The 17,755-nt window shown below is 38.6% G+C and overlaps 3 protein-coding genes across 3 annotated transcripts; all 3 read right to left on the bottom strand.

The window, feature by feature from the left end:
* Nucleotides 1-1,381: 1,381 nt before the first annotated feature.
* Nucleotides 1,382-3,105, bottom strand: cd40lg (CD40 ligand). The gene is made up of 4 exons (XM_079351584.1): nt 2,861-3,105; nt 2,342-2,375; nt 2,123-2,230; nt 1,382-1,991 (listed from the first exon to the last, which is right to left on the bottom strand). Exons 1-4 carry the CDS (start codon nt 3,059-3,061, stop codon nt 1,618-1,620), a joined length of 717 nt encoding a protein of 238 aa, XP_079207710.1. The 5' UTR covers nt 3,062-3,105; the 3' UTR covers nt 1,382-1,617.
* Nucleotides 3,106-4,489: 1,384 nt separating this feature from the next.
* Nucleotides 4,490-11,369, bottom strand: tmtops3a (teleost multiple tissue opsin 3a). Its single transcript, XM_079351580.1, has 4 exons — nt 10,923-11,369; nt 9,940-10,268; nt 5,479-5,712; nt 4,490-5,055 (listed from the first exon to the last, which is right to left on the bottom strand). The coding sequence occupies exons 1-4, from the start codon at nt 11,308-11,310 to the stop codon at nt 4,831-4,833; spliced, it is 1,176 nt and encodes a 391-aa protein (XP_079207706.1). The 5' UTR covers nt 11,311-11,369; the 3' UTR covers nt 4,490-4,830.
* A 2,480-nt stretch (nt 11,370-13,849) lies between these two features.
* vgll1 (vestigial like family member 1) lies at nt 13,850-17,372 on the bottom strand. The gene is made up of 4 exons (XM_079351585.1): nt 17,286-17,372; nt 16,231-16,435; nt 15,775-16,125; nt 13,850-14,462 (listed from the first exon to the last, which is right to left on the bottom strand). The coding sequence occupies exons 2-4, from the start codon at nt 16,418-16,420 to the stop codon at nt 14,425-14,427; spliced, it is 579 nt and encodes a 192-aa protein (XP_079207711.1). The 5' UTR covers nt 16,421-16,435; nt 17,286-17,372; the 3' UTR covers nt 13,850-14,424.
* Between the last annotated feature and the right edge of the window lie 383 nt (nt 17,373-17,755).

The raw sequence follows: 17,755 nt of genomic DNA, 5'->3' as shown, positions 1-17,755 counted from the left end.
TTCATTTTAGTGAGAAATAGTAAACGGTAAAACATACAGTTAAAAAAAAAAAAAAGACGCCATTTTCCCTCATTCTAACTGGAAAATCACAAAGGACTGCTTTTGCATGCCGCCTTCAGCACATGTGCGGTTCAGGAATCCATGAGCTGAGCTTGGGTGGCATGACTGCCTTCACAAGATGGAAGGATTGACTTGTTAACATCCTGTGAGAGTGCGCTGCCTCTGCAACTAATTACACCTCCATTGAGATTCACACTTTCCATGCAGCATGAGCAGCACACTTCAAGTCTGCTCTGTGTTGAGTCAAGCAGGCTTGATGAAACTTTTTACACCCCGTATTTCTCAACAGACATGTTATCATACAGCTTACAGTAACTGTAGCAAAAACTAGATCATGTTCTTTTTAAATAACATTTCATGTTTTTGGCTCTTTCACTACAAAACCTAGAAAGTTACTATGTTAGAGGTGTTTCTATTGTGAGTCTGCCTGCAAGAGGCCTTTGGTTCAAATGTCTTTGAAAATCAAACAGCAGCCCCTTGTTTTCTTAAAAGTGTCAAATCCTTTTTACTGAGCGTTAATTACATAATTTTTTTCAAAAAGTGTGTTTAAGAGCAAATGTGGTTAAAAATCCCTTCAGCCTTTTAGATGATCCACTACTAGACAATGAAGGACGTGGATCACACAGATGGGATCAACTTCAAGAGATTGATCATAAACAATATGGAAATTAATGGAAACTTAAGACTGCTAAAGGAAGGAATAACACATCATCAAAGTCGAGTGTCTGCGGCTTCCCTTCAGACAAGAACATGCTGGGAACATGCTTGAGGTACATGATTTAACGTTGACCCAGAAATTGTCAAAGAAAGACTCTGTCCTGTTTCTTCAACTTAACCGTGAGGAGCTGCATTTTTGCAGTGGTGAACTACAAACATCTTTGTGGTCCTGTTTGTTTTTACTAAGCATCAGACAAGGTTGCATTTTTCGTTGTGTGGTTTCCGATGTCCTAGAAATTAAAAACCAGAGGTGTATAGACTGAGCTCGAATGCAAAAGACATCGTTTCACAGCCGATATATGGTTAATGTCTATCAATGTGATCAATCTGAAACTTTGTTTGTTTTACTTTTTTTTTTTTCTTCCTAATTCGCCTTAAATAATGTTATGTAAAACATTTCAGCAACTGTTATTTTTGGGGTGAACAGGGAAATAAAAGTCATCCTTTGTCTTGACTTGGCATACTTTGTGTTTTCATACAGATCTTTTTGTTTCCTGGAAACTAAACAGAATATAGCTGTGTTTAATACAAATGTGCCAATGTCCTTAACTTCCAGTTATCTCCTGATTTGAAGAAGAATCCAGACAAGAGGGGACAACAAATGTTTTAGGTTAAATACCAGTTTCATTGAAAATAAATAAATACAAAAAGACAACAAATATGATAGCAATAATACAACATATTACACAATGATATCAGATTTAATAAATTATTGTTAAGTAATGTGTTTTTGGCTCTGCATCCAAGAAAAAAGCGAGGACATTTTTAGTTTGATTTTCCACCCAGCATATCAAAGAGTAGCTTCCCTCCATTTGAGGTCCATGTGCTCGTAAAGGAGTCTTACAGCTCATACATCCCAAAGGCTGTGGCTCCTTCTTCGTAGTCCACTAGTGAACAGTCAGGTACCCAGACACCGAGTTGGTTACCCCTCTCCAGTCTAACCATCTCCCCCTGCATGGCCGTGCACATGTTTGGGGCCGACCCACTGTGGCTGCCCAGATTGCAGTACGCCTTCATAGCAACCTCATCTTTGTCCGTCATACTCTTCCTCAGCATGATCCTACTGGTCAGTGGGAGCTTTGGGTCCCCCTTAGAGAAGGTCACCTTGGAGTAGACAAAGTACGTCCCAGACTTCAGGATAGTCAACCGGGTCTGGTAGAAAAGACTGATGTTCCTCAATTCTGAGTGTTCGTTGTCCCACTTTAGAAAACCCGCTGGAGAGACATTATTAAGTCAGTTAGAAGTCTTAATAAATAGAAACATCTTTATACAGATAGTTACCTATAGATCCTTCCTCATCGTCACATTTTTTAAATAAAATGAAAGGAAGCGGATGGTTTCTTACCCTTAGAGGTCTGTGTGCGTGTTGTCGGATTAATTATCATGCTTGCCAAAGCTTTGTCTGGCTTTTCTGATGAAGGACCTGTCTTCTGTTCTGATAACAAAAAGGACACTGAAGAGGAGAACGAATATCGGGTCAGAGACAGTTTTGTGATTTCAATGTTTGTATTTTCATATGTAAAAAAAAAATGCTTTGAGAAAAAAATAAATGAAAAAGATTTACTTTTTGGATTCACATTAGCTGAGGGAAGATTTTCCTGTTAGAGAAAAAAAACAGATCATCAGGAACAAGTATGGTCATTTTCTTTAGTTAGAATTGTAGTTATAATATCTACAATTAAATATAATCCTAACTGTGTTCACACCATGATCAACTCTCAATAAGACCCTATGCTGCAAAACATCACAGTTAGGCTGTTTGTTCAAGAGCATTTCCTGTCACATTGGCTTAACTCACTCTTACTGCACGGGGAAAAAGGTAAACCATAAGACTGAACAAATCTATTTAGCATAAGTGCAGATTTATGTACAGTATGCTTCATGTTTTGAAATGAATTAATATGGCAGTAAAAGAGAGGAAATTTGTTTAACACATTTTTTTCCATTCTTTAAGACATCACATTCCTACAGCTTATTCATGAAATTGTAGAATGTAACTGTAGAGCTTATGCAGCTTGCTATTTTGTCATCTTCACTGCACTATTAGAAATCTCTTATAAAGTAAACACTTTTTCTTTGTTACCTTTTTGCCATTATAGGTCAAGAAGATGAATCCTCCGGCGGATAGAAAAAAATGCAGCATCACCACACCAAGCAGAAAATGAAGGAGAACCTTGCTGTGGCCTCGGGATGAATCTGGAGTGGAGATGACGACCGAGTGGGAGCCACTGTGGCGTGGAGGTATTGGTGGTGGAGCCAGGCTGGTCTGGTAGGTGTTGATCATGGTGGTGAGAAGTGGTGAAACCTTGAGAGGCCCAAGACGTGTGACATCCCATGCACCTACTGACTAGCGCTCTCTCAAGCAGCTGAGTTTATCTTTACTCTACTTCCTGGAAGCTTTTCAACATGTATATCTGTGAGAGATGTGACCTTTGCGTGTGTATGTGTCTGTGTGTTTTCTTCAAATCTTCTTTGCATTTCCTTTCTGTCATGCAGCTTAAAATGTGCATGTATGTGTCAGTGTGGTTATACTTCTATTTATGGACAAAAAAACAAACAAAAAACAAACAAACGTGAGTTTTGGTTTTAATGTCGTATGACAATATGCACTATAATAGTGTTTTCATCAGTATGGCTGAAGAATTCAATATTAGAGACAATTTTATTTTGACATGTTTTGATACAGGGCTTCTCTTTGTGGATTGGTTATTCTAAATCAGGGGCTCTCTTTTTTAGACCATGGGTAAGACATTTTTCCAAGGAACCCCTCATTATTGTAACATTGATAAGGATATATTAATACGATGTGTTTATGTTCTATGGAGTATGTTAGAATTAGGCCATATTCATGCTTTATGCTCACTATGAAGTTACAGACACGTCAAGATGATCTTTTTTGGCACTAAACTAAATTGGGCAGGAGAAATGGAGAAAATAGCTGATTTATCCAGGGTGTACCCTGCCTCTCGCACAATGACAACTGGGATTGACTTCAGCAACCAGAGACCCCGAATGGGGAAAAGCAGTAAAAGAAAAACAAGATAATGGATGGACGTGTTGATACAATGGGGGCTGGTTAACACAAATAACCACAGGAGCTGAAGCAACTCCTCAAATACAAGTCATAACAGATGCAGGAATTAACACAAATAGACCACAGCTTGTAATGATGTAACAATTCGATATAATGATAGCTCATGAAGCTCTACTGATAGGTTACTTTATACAACTGCAGGAGAGCAATATGTCAATCAAAACAACCTCAAAATCATACCAGTAATTATACAATGACTCATTTAGGTCAATTAATGTTGTTTACTGTTAAGTTTTTTTATTCAAACAGAGGTCTTCAGTCTACCATAGCGTGTGAAAACCCTGCTGGTTGTGGTGCCACTTTCTACTAAAAGGGATCTAGTCTTGTTTTCCATACTACCCACTTAGTCTAATTTGAGGGAAAGTTTGAACAATATTCTCACAAAAGGTCACTTAGGGCTGCAGGAACTAGCCTACGATTATTGTCAAATAATACAGATGGACGGATGGATAGATAGATCACAATGTATTTTGTACCTTTGGGTCCAGATTATCACGGGAATGTGCATGTGCACACGCTATGAAGATAGCTGTTAGTTTAAAAGATACAAAGAAAAACTCCTGAATGACTTCAAGCTTCACTTTGTGGTTCAACATATTCTCATGAGTTTCTTTTTTATTTACACAGGCAGAGAAATTACAGTTTATAAATATATGAATACTCGGAATATAGATTTCATGTCAATATAAAACAGTATTGATACTTGACAATGTGTGATCATTGTATACATGAAGTAGAGTCAGTTGTTGAATCACTATCTTTTATGATAAATTTCTAAATGAATTAAGAGTCTTTAAATTACATTCAAATGGTAGACAGTACAAAAATGGACATATATTTTCACTGTATCAATCAATGAGTGTTGTGAGTGAGGAGACATGAACACTGACTGAGAAGCGTTCTGATTAAACACTTGTTGTAAATTCAACGTTTGATCAGATGTAAGAGATGTAGAACTGTCATGGAGTGTAGTGGACAACCAGCGTGTGGCGGTCATGGTGCCGGCTGCAGGCGGTGGTGCTTCTGGGGCTGCAGAGGATCTGAGGTTGTGAGGAACTGAGGGAAGTTTGTCTGTGAAGAGGGAAGAAACTCTTGAACTTTGCCCTCACAGTTTGGAGCTCCTCAGTTTGAACGGCCTCTGGTTCCCCGCTGCACTTCATCAAGGCCACAAAGCATCTGTGGAACTGTGGAGAAGCAGGAGCAAAAAATAAACTGAGATTAATGTGACAATGACAATTACTTCAACAGCATCTGAAAACACTCAAACATATGCTATTACGACACAAAGAAACAGAGGACTAGACATGCGCTTGTATAAATACAGCTGTGAAGAAAGGAGAGCTATCATGGCTACACACAGTAGCAATAAACCACTAAGTGTGCTGCATAGAACACGAGGAAGTGGTTTAAATTAAGACCGTGCAGCCTTAATGTCACAGAGAGCCATCGGGGTCTCTTTTCTACATGAAAAAACTGTCCCTCTATTCTCTTTCAATTCTTCACTATTAGATCCAGCTGAGGTTATAGGGACTTTAGCAAACTGTTACAAAAATGTAACATGCTTCAGTCTATGAGTACATGAGATGTAGACAGATGTAGTAGATCACCTGGTTGTTGAAGAACACGTAGATAACGGGGTTGACCACAGTGCTGAACTTTGCCAGCACAGAGGGTACCATGCTCGCCACGGGAGTGATCAGTCCAGATCTACCGAAAGTGGCCATTAGTGCCATGATACCGTAGGGCATCCAGCACAGTATGAAGCAGGACACCATTGACAACACCATCAGCAAAATGTGCTGCTCTCTGCGCTGAGCTGATAGAAGATTGATCTTACCCGCCTGAAGACATAAAGGAAGAGAGAAAAGTAACAGTGGTTATAAATGAATAAAAATAAATGAATGATAAATAAATTAATTGTACCTATACCCTAACTAAATTACTTTCATTAAAGCGCAGGCGCCGACTAAGATAGGAAGAGCTAAAGGATGGTCGAGAGGATAGAGTTAATTTACCTAGTCAAGAACCAAAACAGGTCATCTAAACAGTTTCTGCAGGTTTTTCCTCATGCTCAGCAGAAACTCAGGGGATGCTGAGGTTTTTAGCCGTGGGCCGACGTGTGTAACAAACTCCCAAAGATCATAGCTTTCCCCTTAACTTAGTCATTCAAAGTACAACATAAGCCCATCTCTTGTCTTTGACTTTCCAAATCCACACTTAATGTTTGCACATTAACTGAATGTGTCTTAATGTTTGTCTGATATATGAATTTAGTTTCATTTTTAAAAATTGTCTAACAATGAATTTAGCCTGACTGGATTGAAGTTTTCAATGATTGTACTTGTGAATATGCAGTTCTGCATTTTAATGTGTATGGGTTTGTTGCATACGGGTCTTGACTGATGACTTACACTCCTTACATGTAAAGAGGTAAAACATTTCTCTTGATGGTGCCATCCAGTGGAGAAGGACAAAGACGACACTTTGACACGTTATGCATGCTGATACACAAAGCAACAGATGGACTGATCTTTACTAAGAATATTTTTAATCCTTCTAAACAAAAGTTGAACCTACATAGGTCAATAGGTCAATATACTAAATAGGCTACGGTTGACTGAACAAAATGGACACACATTCAACACAATTGTATATGTAACACATCTTAGTGGGCCTAGAACAACATCATTCTTATATATTTCATGCCTGCCAGCACACATAATCAATATTTAAAAATGTCTTACTAGTACGATTTAGTTTCTGTCAAGGTTGCAGCAAAAGGCTGCGATACTGTGCAGACTTTTGAACATAACATTTCCCAACACATGGTTTTTCATTATTAGTCTCAATGGCTCCTCCTGGTGTACTCAGGTGTGAAGCTCTGCTTGACTTAAATCAGCTCATAGAGATTATGTCATAAACCAAGTGGACGCAGCAGCATCTCATCGACATCACTGTCAACTCTTCAGCGTTGATGGAATACCCCCGTGATCACATCTCATGTAATTACCACTACAGTGATTCATGAATACAGAACAGTGTCTGTCTAGTGAAAGTGGCCCTCCGCAGCAGTGAGAATCCTGCTTCATCTATCGAATTACTTCGCATAGCTTAGATACTAGTACACGAGTACACTTCACGTCATGACCTCTGCTCCGCTTTCTTCTCGATCACCTTGAATGTAAAAACCATCCTGACACCTTTACAGCAGCATGACTGATTTTTGTTTAAATAATACTGAAATGAAATAGCTTCTGGAGCAAAAACAAACATCGGACCATTTTTTTCTTCACTAATTGGACTATGCTATGACAGTTTTTCTACAATTAACTGAGAGATTTAAAAAAAACAACAACAATGTTTTATTCAGATTAAAACTGTATAATTCAGATGAAAACCAATTCACTCCCAATTAAACATTAAACAACCCCCAATTGTGAAGCATAAATCTTTTGAGTGTTTTTTTTAGGAAGTTTAATAAACTGCACTGTGAAGGGAGAGTTGTCATGGAGAGAAAACAAATCCAAGCTTAAGCCAAACTGATGCTGTTGACATAAACGTCATCTGTGCTTCCGACGTGTTGGTTTAGGCCACCGTTGGGAGGCTGGCAGAAGGCTCACACACTGATTGCTGCTTTTCTAAGAATAGCCTGAGGAGGGGCTCGTGGCTGGAAAGTGATGGGTGCACACTGCTGAGCCCTTACTCACCGATACGTAAATCAAGTCCGCAAAGCTCTTCTTCTCTTTGACTCCCTGGGGTGAATGTTGTAAAAAAAAATAATATCAGGTATCCAATAGTAACAGGTTGCTTCCATGTCTTATAATATCTTCTCGATGATTCATGGATCAGAGTAGTAACTAAAGAGAGCATCAAGAGACCCAACACCTATCCGGGATCCATAATTGTCATTTATTTGAGTGACTGGCAGGTTTATGTAAGAGCCACCAAAGCAAGGATGAGTCACTGAACACTAAGGAGGTGATGGCAGCAAGAGCCTCACACGCTTCCCTGAAGATGTCCCCTATAGGGCTTAACAGTGCGGTGCTGGAAGTGAAAATCCTGATCATTTACTCCATCGCGGATTGGATTATTAAATTTAAAGTCATAGCTGTCCAAGGCACACTTACCACAAGAGTGGGAAGCATATATGATATATGCTCCACGAGCAGACACAAGTTCCTATGATTTCAACCTTGTTTTAAGGAAAATATGAGTGTAACAGCTGCACTGGTGGATCCCATTGTTACCATGGAAATGCCTCCTGCCCCCCAGTGCCGGATGAGAGTGGATAGTTTTGCCAGCAGGCTAGATAGCTAACACCATTCATACTTAGAATCTTGTTATGGGGTGGATGTGACTCAGTTGGTAGAGTCGGTCGTCTTCTAGATTGAAGATCAGGGGTTCGATCCTCAGCTCCTGAAGCTACATGTCAGAGGTGTCCTTGGGCAAGACTTAAGCCTAAATTTTTCCTGCTGCTTCGTCAGTGGCGAATAAATGTTTACGAATGGGATTATTTACTTCTGATGGCCACCTTACACTGAAACCTCTGTCATCAATATGTGAATTGGTAGGCTTGACCTGTGGTGTAAAAGCGGTTTTTTAGTCTACTGACTAAAAGCTCAGGTCCAAATAAAAAAATTTTCTGCAGTGAATGTAATTTATATATTCACGCAACAAAAACTGCAAGATATCACAAGACTAATATTGACAGTATGAATCCTATAACAAGGATAAAAGTAAGGCTATATTTAAAGTTGCCATGGAATGAAAAATAAATGTTCCTGGTTTATCCCAGCATTCCTTTGTATCTGACATTATTTCCCATTTTTCTATTGACAAAACATTATCTGAGTATCATAATCTTTTAATAACCATATTTTCTCCTGTGAAATGTTTTGAATGTCTGATGACTCATCCCACATCCAGCGGCATATACTTTTTTTTTTGACCAATTAAGAGCTTTGTCGAAGCTAACGATCCTATCCAATCCATCTTAGCTTCATGTCCCACCTTTTATCTTGTGATGAATTTGAACCAATCTTTTCATTTGAATTGGAAATACAGTACAACACAGTAGTTAGACACTCAGGTAGTTCTGTTTCATGTTGACTTTAAGAAGAAGTGGTATTATTCGCAATGGATTGTGGGATAGGTATTTTCTTGAATCCAGAAAAGTCTTGTACATCTGACTTTTCCAATAATTTTCTTGCCCAGAATCAAATGTTTTATAGTCAAAAGTATTCAAGTAGCTGGTTGGCTTTGGTTCCAGGTTACAATCTCTTGGTATAAAGATTTTCTGAAATGTAAATGCAGTATTTTATTAGGGAAATTGACTTCCAGGCAGAGCAATAAAGGTTCCAACAGAGAGCCAGACTGATGTGGTGCAAAGCACTCCCCGTACTGTCACTCTGTATATGCATCTAAGTGTTTTTTAGTAGCCATTAATGTCAACAATCCACACAGCTATTTCAAATGAACAAAGAATGAGAATTTTATACATAAAGTCTATGAGATTATTATGATACAGACAAAACTCTTTTGTTTTGTTTTTTCAAAAGGGGGACACATGGACTCACAGAATATGAAGCATATCTGCCTCTTTCAGGTTGTAAGAGCATTGACACATGACTGAAAAGATGTTTCTTCATTGTCTGCTATTTACTCTCTTTCTAATGTGTTCAGAATTAAACCATACACTGTTAAAACATGGATGTAGTCTCAGTGAGGTCACCCTTTAGTTGTCTTGTTTTTGCATACTTGAGGCTGCACCTTCGTTTAAAAGTGACTAAACCTTTATATACTGTTCTTCTCCCAGTGTTGACTTTCATCTAGCATGGTGTGTTTTTGTTTATGTGATACCTGTTTTTATCTTGTGTTAGTTGTGTTTGTAACTGAAAGAATCACACTAGAAAAACTTGTTTAGAATGCTCTTCAATAAACATATGTGTAAGCAAATCATAAAATCTTCATTTTATATGTTTTTTTATGCATATAAATAAATTAGTTGCATAATTGTATTAATGAAGATATAAAGTATCTGGTATTGCAGCAGTTCGGCAAAAACTCACCCTCCTAATGGCCACCAGGATCCGTCCATAAGAGTAAATCATGAGCAGGAGGGGCAGCAGCAGGCAGAAGATGAAGAGACACAACACGTAAGAGATGCTCGTGGGGGAGCGGAGGTGCCACTGGACCGAACATGTGGTCCCGGGTCCTTCGGGCCCATAGGTGCTCCAGCCCAATAAGGGGGGGAGGGTCCAGAAGAGAGAGTAGAGCCAGGAGCCCCCGATACAGAGCCAGGCTTTCCTGAAGTCTGTGATGTCTACCTTTGAGGACCGCAGCACAGTGGTGTAACGTTCATAGGAGAGGACCGACAGGGACACCAGGGACACGATCCCTTAGAGAGCAAGAGAGATGAAACAGAAAAGCATATCATCACAAGTTCAGAAAAATGAAACAGCAATTCCTTCAGCACTGGCACTTTAATTTCTCCTTCAGGAACTTTTAGATCACTGCTTGCAAAGAGTCCATGTTGAGTTTATCAGCCCACCTGCTTTCTATTAAGACTTTACTGCAAAATAAATCTTTTAAAAGAATGGAAACAATTTGGTAAAATAGTAGCTGGATAGAAAGTGGCTTTGAGTTACATACATACATACATACATACATACATACTTATTTCCTTAATTGATTAGGCCTAAATTATTACTTGCATGACCCACTGCCCTTGTAGCACCAGCAGGCTTACATTTAGTGGTTTCCAGACCAAAAAAAGTCTCAATACATGGAAGGTTCGCAGTGAAATTTATGACATTTATATTCCCCATCAGGATGAGTTAACAGGGACGATTCCCTGATTTTTCACTTCGCGAAAGTATCAGAAAAAAACTATTTCCATCAATATATAATGATCCAATGCCTGCAAAACAACAACCTGATCAGTGTTGAGTGTCCTTTTGAATTTATTAAACAAATGTCTACTCTTGGCGCGAATGTTTGTGGAAAAAAAAAGTTATTTTTTTACTCATGTAGCCTACAACATATAACTCACCAAAGAGCGAATTTGCAAAGCCATACCACTTGCAGCCGTACTCTCCAATGAGCCATCGACCTTGCAGACTCGCAGCGAAACTAAATGGTGTCCCGAAAACGCACACGAGGACGTCGCTCAAACTGATGTTCAACAGGATGAGATTGATGGGCGTCCAGAGGGAACGAAACTTCGCGAAAACAAGAAGGGCGAGAAAGTTGCCGAGGACTCCGGCCACTAAAATGAAGCCGAGGCATACTGCCACCACTGTGTGAGCGCTCCGGCTCAGCCCGCCGGGGAAGGATTGGGGTGCAGGGTTGTCCCGCAGGGTGGTGTCGATAGTGAGGCTGGAGCTGGAGAGAGAGCTGTCTGTGGTGCTGATGTTGCATCCGCGCGTGTGGAGGACCATAGCAGAGAGGAGAGTGGAGGGTGCGAAGAGGAGCTGGACACACACTGCGGACTCCAGCACATGAGCTCCACTCGCTGAGGGCCAATGTAACACAATCATAGGCGTGTGGGGAGAGCAGTCAGTGTTCTCAGTGCACTGCTTGTACCCCATAAGGTGAGGCATTATCTCCACCCCTTTTCTCCTGCGGTTCTATAGGGATATTTTATTTCTTTATCTTTCCAGTTATATTATAAATCATGAGCTCATTATTGGGTTTGTAAATACAACAATTCTTCCAAATCCATTTCCCCCTGCTAGTTAAATTACTTTCATTGTGGTTAATTGAGGTCTTTGGAAACTTGAATCAAATTCACACAATAATATTTGCCCCCGTTGAATTTTAGGATTTGATATTGCAGATGGGGAAAGTATTCATAGAAAGAAAAGCAATGGAAAAATATTGTGTGGAGGAATATAATCATATTTTACAAACTGTTGGAGTCAAGCACATTCGTACAAACTGAACGTTGGATTACCTCTTCTGTCATATTTTGTATGAACCGGCTCTAACCCAGCATAATAGTGGTGGGATGGATTCAGAGAAACCACAAGCCCTCTTTAAAGGACAGTTAATTATAGTCTCTCAATGACCACACCATGATAAATACCATGTTCAGTAAGTTTCCGGTGCTCTCAAATAATACATTACCATATGAATTCTGACATAATTATAACTTACATTACCATGTTCTTGTCACTTATTGTTCCACAGTCATATTATATAATATAGTTTGAATGGAAGAGGCATTCGAAGGCTATAGAATATCAAGAGAATCATTGTGCAAGCATTCAGCCTACAGTGAAGAGAAGGCCTTACAGCATTTATTCACAAAGCTGGAAAAAGTAACACATCATATCTTAGAAAGGGAAGTGACACAGCAAGTAAAATGTTGATCCAAACAATGAAAACCTAAATTTGGGTGTTTCTTCATCTGTTATGGTGTTTTGTTTGTTATGTTAATTAATGGTCACTAAGGGGACTTTAGGTCTTAAACATTGTTTTTTGTTGTTGTTGTTTTTTTTAACGTGACAAATCTCCATTCATATTAGCCATATTAGTGTCACTTAGTGTCACTTTGTCACTTTGATTCCTAATGTTCAGGTTGTAACACAAAGTTATTGTTTGTTAAAGCTGCCTAACTAATCCTAATGGAGGTGTGGTTACAGTCATTGTGTGAGGCTGACTTGGGCTTTAGTGCTGGAGCCCACATTGGACTTTCCATGAATCCCAGTAATCACTGTGGTGCCTGATGCCTTGAAAACAAAGATGTTCTTTGTTTTTCTTCTCTCTTATCACAGTACAGAGATATCTCAACTCCTGCATGATCCCTTTTTTTAAAGAAAGAGTGTTTTATGCTGTGGACACTCACTTTAAAGGCACCTTACGCCACATAAACCTGAGCAAGTCTATTAATCCACTGTACCAGGGCACAGTTAGCTAAGCACTGTTCATGCAGTACCAGATGGTAAGAAACTAATATTAGCTAATTAGCATCAATGATCCTCCCTCTTCATGTGGAGATGACAACTCCTCCATCTGTTTCCATGAATATGTCATCATTTATCGCTGTCAATGACAGGAATACATTTGATATGCGTTGCACATTAATCATCTTATTTTACACACAAATGGATGTAAGGGGACAGATTTAACATTCAGATTACAGACAAAAGTATCCCAGCTCTTTATTTGGCTTACATATGGCTATAAGACCTGTTTTGTTTTGTTTTCACTTCAGCTCTGTTGAATGCTTGCTGGTACAGTGATTACGATTGCTGCCTCACAGTTGGAATGTTCTGAGTTAAAATCCCTGGCTGAGGCCTTGGTATGTGGAGTTGATCTGGCTCCGTCCCTCTAGTGTGCATCACACATTTGAACGTCATAATGTAATAAATAAAACACATTTAACATGTAAATAATCAAGGCAAAAGGTTTGGTATTGTAGTAATTACCGTTGACGACTGGGTTTGAAATTCACCTACATGAAGCTTTTTTATGTTCCTCCAGTGGGAGTGTACTTTGTCCATGAATTTAAATTTAAAAAGGCAAAACTAGAATAATTTCTACACTTATAGCAACCACTCAAGGCCATCAACTGAGCCCAATGAATTTAGAACTCACCTTGTGTTAAAAGCTGGGTTCCAGTCTGTCCCAGAAAATCAGTTAAATATGTCAATATCAATTGCATATACAGTAGAAATAAAAATATTTGATCCTATATTTCATATAGGAGTAACTCATAACAATCTCCTTGAGGCCAGTGTCTAGTTAGCTCAAGAGATACTGAACTAACGCCAAATTTAAGAGGTGAAATTTACATGTTGATTGGATTCCAACCTGTGCCAGAACATCAGTCACATTTTGGTACAGACATTTTCCATTCCATCAACATTACAGTTATGCTACGATAGTTTGAAAATATAAATCTCAGTGAATTCATTTTCCAACCTGGCTCAGTTCCAACGTCTCTGTGGGGTATGGATAAATATTTTGGTTTTTATTTGTCTTCCAATATTTTTATTTCTGCATCATTGTATTTAGGACAACACACAACACTCTTTGAAAATTCCCTTAGGTTAAAGAAAGTCATAATACAACATCACTGTCCTTCATTTTCTGTTTTTTTGTTTGTATATGAAATATTCTACCAGCATATAAAACATATTTATGAGCTGTAAGCAGGTATTATGAATATTCAAACACTTTAACTTAATACTGGTCTATCTACTTCAGATCCCTCAAAGAGAAGTGCCTGATTAAAAGCTCAAGAAAATGCCCTTCATTTAAATAGCATGCAAAGGAAGCAACAACATATACTGAGCTCTGAGCTCTACAGGAGTACTGACAGAGTTGAAGAACAGGTTTGTCAGAGACTGTTCCCTTTCAGAAAAGGTTGTTCCAGTTATCACATACTGAGGTACTGAGGTCATCTGACTCAGAAATGGAAAGAGCGGGAGATAGAAGCAGGGCTGTTTCTTCACCGTGTGCCGTGAAACAGAGAGTCAGATGACTTTCTCGAACCAGAAGTGTGGTTGAGATTGTGCTCTGTTTCTTCTGCTCCAGTCGCTCATGCTTCAATACCAATACAGGTCTTTCTTTTCCATATGGCGTCCTGACAGAGAAGGGAAAAAATGATCAACAATGATGATAAACAGCACTAATGTACGTACAGTATATGTTCAGCTTTGTAAACTTGCCAGCTGAGTCAATTATTTTTTTACTAGCATTCCTCCGAGTAAGACACAGATGCCTGACTGGCTGAGAAATCATCCGTAAGAAAGTATGGAACCAACTCGTAAATACCACATACCTTACAAGTGCTAGAAATAGAATAACATCATTACAGGTTTCCAGTTTTCTGATGATTATCCTCTTCATTGCAGTGAACAAGCATACTGACCTCGTTCTTAAATAATCTTTCAAGATTAACTTTGAATAAAGTGCAAATTTACACAGAAACTAAAACTATTTAGGAGCCCTACAGGTTTCGTGATGCATCATTGTTTCTTCTGTAGGAATGCTTCATTTTCAACTTATCGATGACTATTCTTAGTACTAATGCTTTTCTCTGAAATCAAAGTGATTTGTTAAAGTTTAAAAGCTTTTTTCCATGAATGACTAAAAAGTGTATTAGATTTCTTTCAGTTGGGGCAGTTGCAAGAAATAGATGATAAAAACGACAAAACTTAAGCAAAATTTTCTATTTTTTTTGTAACTTGAACTCTCTAAAATAATCAATCAATAAAGTAATCTGCCCCTCCCACAATAAAACTCAGTACTTTCTTTGACCTTTTATGACTTGTTAAAAACACAAATCTCTGGTGTGTTATGCCGGCTTATTCTTGTCAATTTACAAATTCCAACACAAAATGCTGTGGTATGATAAAACCATAAAATCACGAAAGGCAGTTTGTTCAGACTTCACTAATAGCTTTTAGGGGGAGACTTCACTGGATTCAAAATTTAACTGTATTAAACCAGATGACAATAATTATTTGCTCTCAATCGTCAAGATTGATGTTAAGATTTGAAACTCAAAATGCTGCTCAGACATGAAATAACAGAGAATTAAGTCTCACTGCAGCTTAAATGTTTGTGTGTCTTTATTTTTGTCCTCCATATTTTGTGTATATTTTTTAAAATCTTTCTGAAGCTAGCTTAAACCATGTCTTTTCCCCGATTCTTCTGTATGTCCAGCACATGTTGAAAAAATGACAATACAGATGAATTTGGCTTTACATACCTATAAGTCCCCTTTTTAATGTATTGATACATTGATAGTAATCGATGATGTTGCTAATATGTTTGATGTTGTGAATCATACATACTAAGATAGAGGAATGGATAAATATCATCAGTTTTCTATCAAAGTTTTTAGATTGGTTGCAAGGCCTTTTTTTCAAATATGTTATTAGCAGGCTTACCGGTTTCATAGGCCAAAGCAGGGTCTACTGACTCTCTGAATCCTTGTGGCACCGTCCAGCTTGGAAGCACCTCTGGCTTTGAGTTGGAGGCCGTGCTGGGTCCCATATCACCCCGGTCGTTATGCAGTAGGTTGAGCAGAGAAGTGGCGTATTGCTGTCCGGTTACACTCAAACCATCTTGCGATAGGGAGTATGGCAACCCTGGACCCTCAACTGCCCTGCCAGTGAACGTGTGCCATGAGTCAGGAATATTGTCTGCAGGACTGAAGGTCAGGAGACGTCCTGCTACAGGAGGGACCTGTGACTCTGAGTAAGGGTCAACAGCACTCCCCTGACAGGGGATGCTATCCTCTGCCGGGAACAGAAAAAAAGAGGTAATTTATATATGATGATTTGAAATGAATGTGCTGTTTATGATCAGCTTGGCCTATAAAGTGATGAATTTGTTTTGCTTACCTATTTTAATAGTTTTACGGATTTTCTTTGTTTTTGCTGCTGGTGACTTGGCCTTGCAGACTTTGCTGAGTGCACGGGTGAAGTGAGCATCTACCATGCTGTTGATGTCCCCCTGGAAGTAAGTCAAGATGACATACTGAGAATGCTTCTCCACCTTCACAGCCATCTGAGTGTCTGTTCTGTCCTCCATTTGGGTCAGCTGTCACTGCAAACAGAGACAAATACAGGATCATAACAAGCTGCACAAATCACACCAGTATTTTTATGTAATTGATGAGGTATTATTCCACATGTTTAATGATATAGTTAAAACATTTACAATATAAAGATCACCAGTTAATCTAATCTGGATATCTGCCAAAATGAGGGTTATTCCTTTTCAGTTTGGTTCGTGCCTACTCATAGTGGACTATTTGTTTTGCCAAATATTTGTTTGCAATATATAAATAAAAAAAAGATTAATCACAAATGATTACAAGTAAAATCAAACTCTTCTTCAGAGGGGTAGCTTCTCTCTTTATCTGCACACCTGAAGCAATTTAATCAGGACTTCATGAACCTGTGACGTCTCTTTAAAACTGATTATCGCACACAAACAGGAAGGAAAACAACAAGTGGATAAAGTATACCTCATGTCAATACATTTTATGCCTCAGAAATGGTGTGTAAATCCAGCAACTAAAATCATTACTGAGAAAACTTCATAACTGGAAGTTGCTCTTTGTATTTTGCCAACAAAGGGCATTGTGGTTGGATCTTTAAATGCCAAAAGGACAAAACAAGAATAGCTTTGTTTTGTTTTGCATTGCATGATTTATTATTTATTTTTTAAAAAGAGGGCTGAAAGGCATAATGAATGTGTCCTAGTTTGGGAAAACCTTTCAGCCTTTCTGACTGAAGTGCAAATAATTCAATTCAATTAAAACAAACTTTATTTGTCCCTGAGGGGCAATTCAGTAATTACATCACATCTCATAGTGTGAACCAAAATAAACTTACATATCTGAATTGATCATCTAAACCACTTTATTGACTATTGTAAGTAACTTTCTTACCTGACCTGATGATTGACCAAAGATGAACAGTGAGTGTGTCCTTTCATTGACTGCTCGAATACTTCTGATGTGTTCATCCACATGGGCTGCAGCCAGTGTTGTTAAAAAAACCCCACCCGTAGCTTAGGTTTAAAGATCAGATTTAATAACTAGATTTAAGGAAGCTGCAGCAGGTGTCCTTGTTTCTTTCCTTCCTCTACAGAAAAAAAGACGTTTTGCATACTGAGCCACAAACGTTACTTGATGTGTTAGACTGGGAGGGTGTGTGAATACAGACAGCTATGACAAGTATGTCATCGGTCCAGTTTCATGAAAACCTGAAAGACATCTTATGAAAACATTCCTGCCACCACTGTCATAAAACTAACACAAGTTGATCGCTCTTGTGATGTGATTTCCTGGTCTGAGAGGATTCAGTTTGTTATTTTTTTTAAAGGTTTAACATGATGTAGATAACATACAGTGACATC

This window comes from Symphodus melops, assembly GCF_947650265.1.
Source record: "Symphodus melops genome assembly, chromosome: 9".
In the NCBI taxonomy this organism is placed as follows: Eukaryota; Metazoa; Chordata; class Actinopteri; order Labriformes; family Labridae; genus Symphodus; species Symphodus melops.
This window is presented reverse-complemented; position numbering and strand designations above follow the sequence as displayed.

Coding starts and splice junctions, on each gene's coding strand:
- cd40lg (XM_079351584.1), bottom strand. CDS start 3,061: ATGATCAACACCTACCAGACCAGCCTGGCTCCACCACCAATACCTCCA. Junction 2,376..2,860: donor TGACCTATAATGGCAAAAAG/GTAACAAAGAAA, acceptor TTTCTCTAACAG/GAAAATCTTCCCTCAGCTAA. Junction 2,231..2,341: donor AGCTAATGTGAATCCAAAAA/GTAAATCTTTTT, acceptor TCTCCTCTTCAG/TGTCCTTTTTGTTATCAGAA.
- tmtops3a (XM_079351580.1), bottom strand. CDS start 11,310: ATGGTCCTCCACACGCGCGGATGCAACATCAGCACCACAGACAGCTCT. Junction 5,713..9,939: donor TCCTGGTGGCCATTAGGAGG/GTGAGTTTTTGC, acceptor TTATGTCTTCAG/GCGGGTAAGATCAATCTTCT. Junction 5,056..5,478: donor ACGTGTTCTTCAACAACCAG/GTGATCTACTAC, acceptor GCTTCTCCACAG/TTCCACAGATGCTTTGTGGC.
- vgll1 (XM_079351585.1), bottom strand. CDS start 16,420: ATGGAGGACAGAACAGACACTCAGATGGCTGTGAAGGTGGAGAAGCAT. Junction 16,126..16,230: donor CCGTAAAACTATTAAAATAG/GTAAGCAAAACA, acceptor TGTTCCCGGCAG/AGGATAGCATCCCCTGTCAG. Junction 14,463..15,774: donor TGCTTTGGCCTATGAAACCG/GTAAGCCTGCTA, acceptor CTTCTCTGTCAG/GACGCCATATGGAAAAGAAA.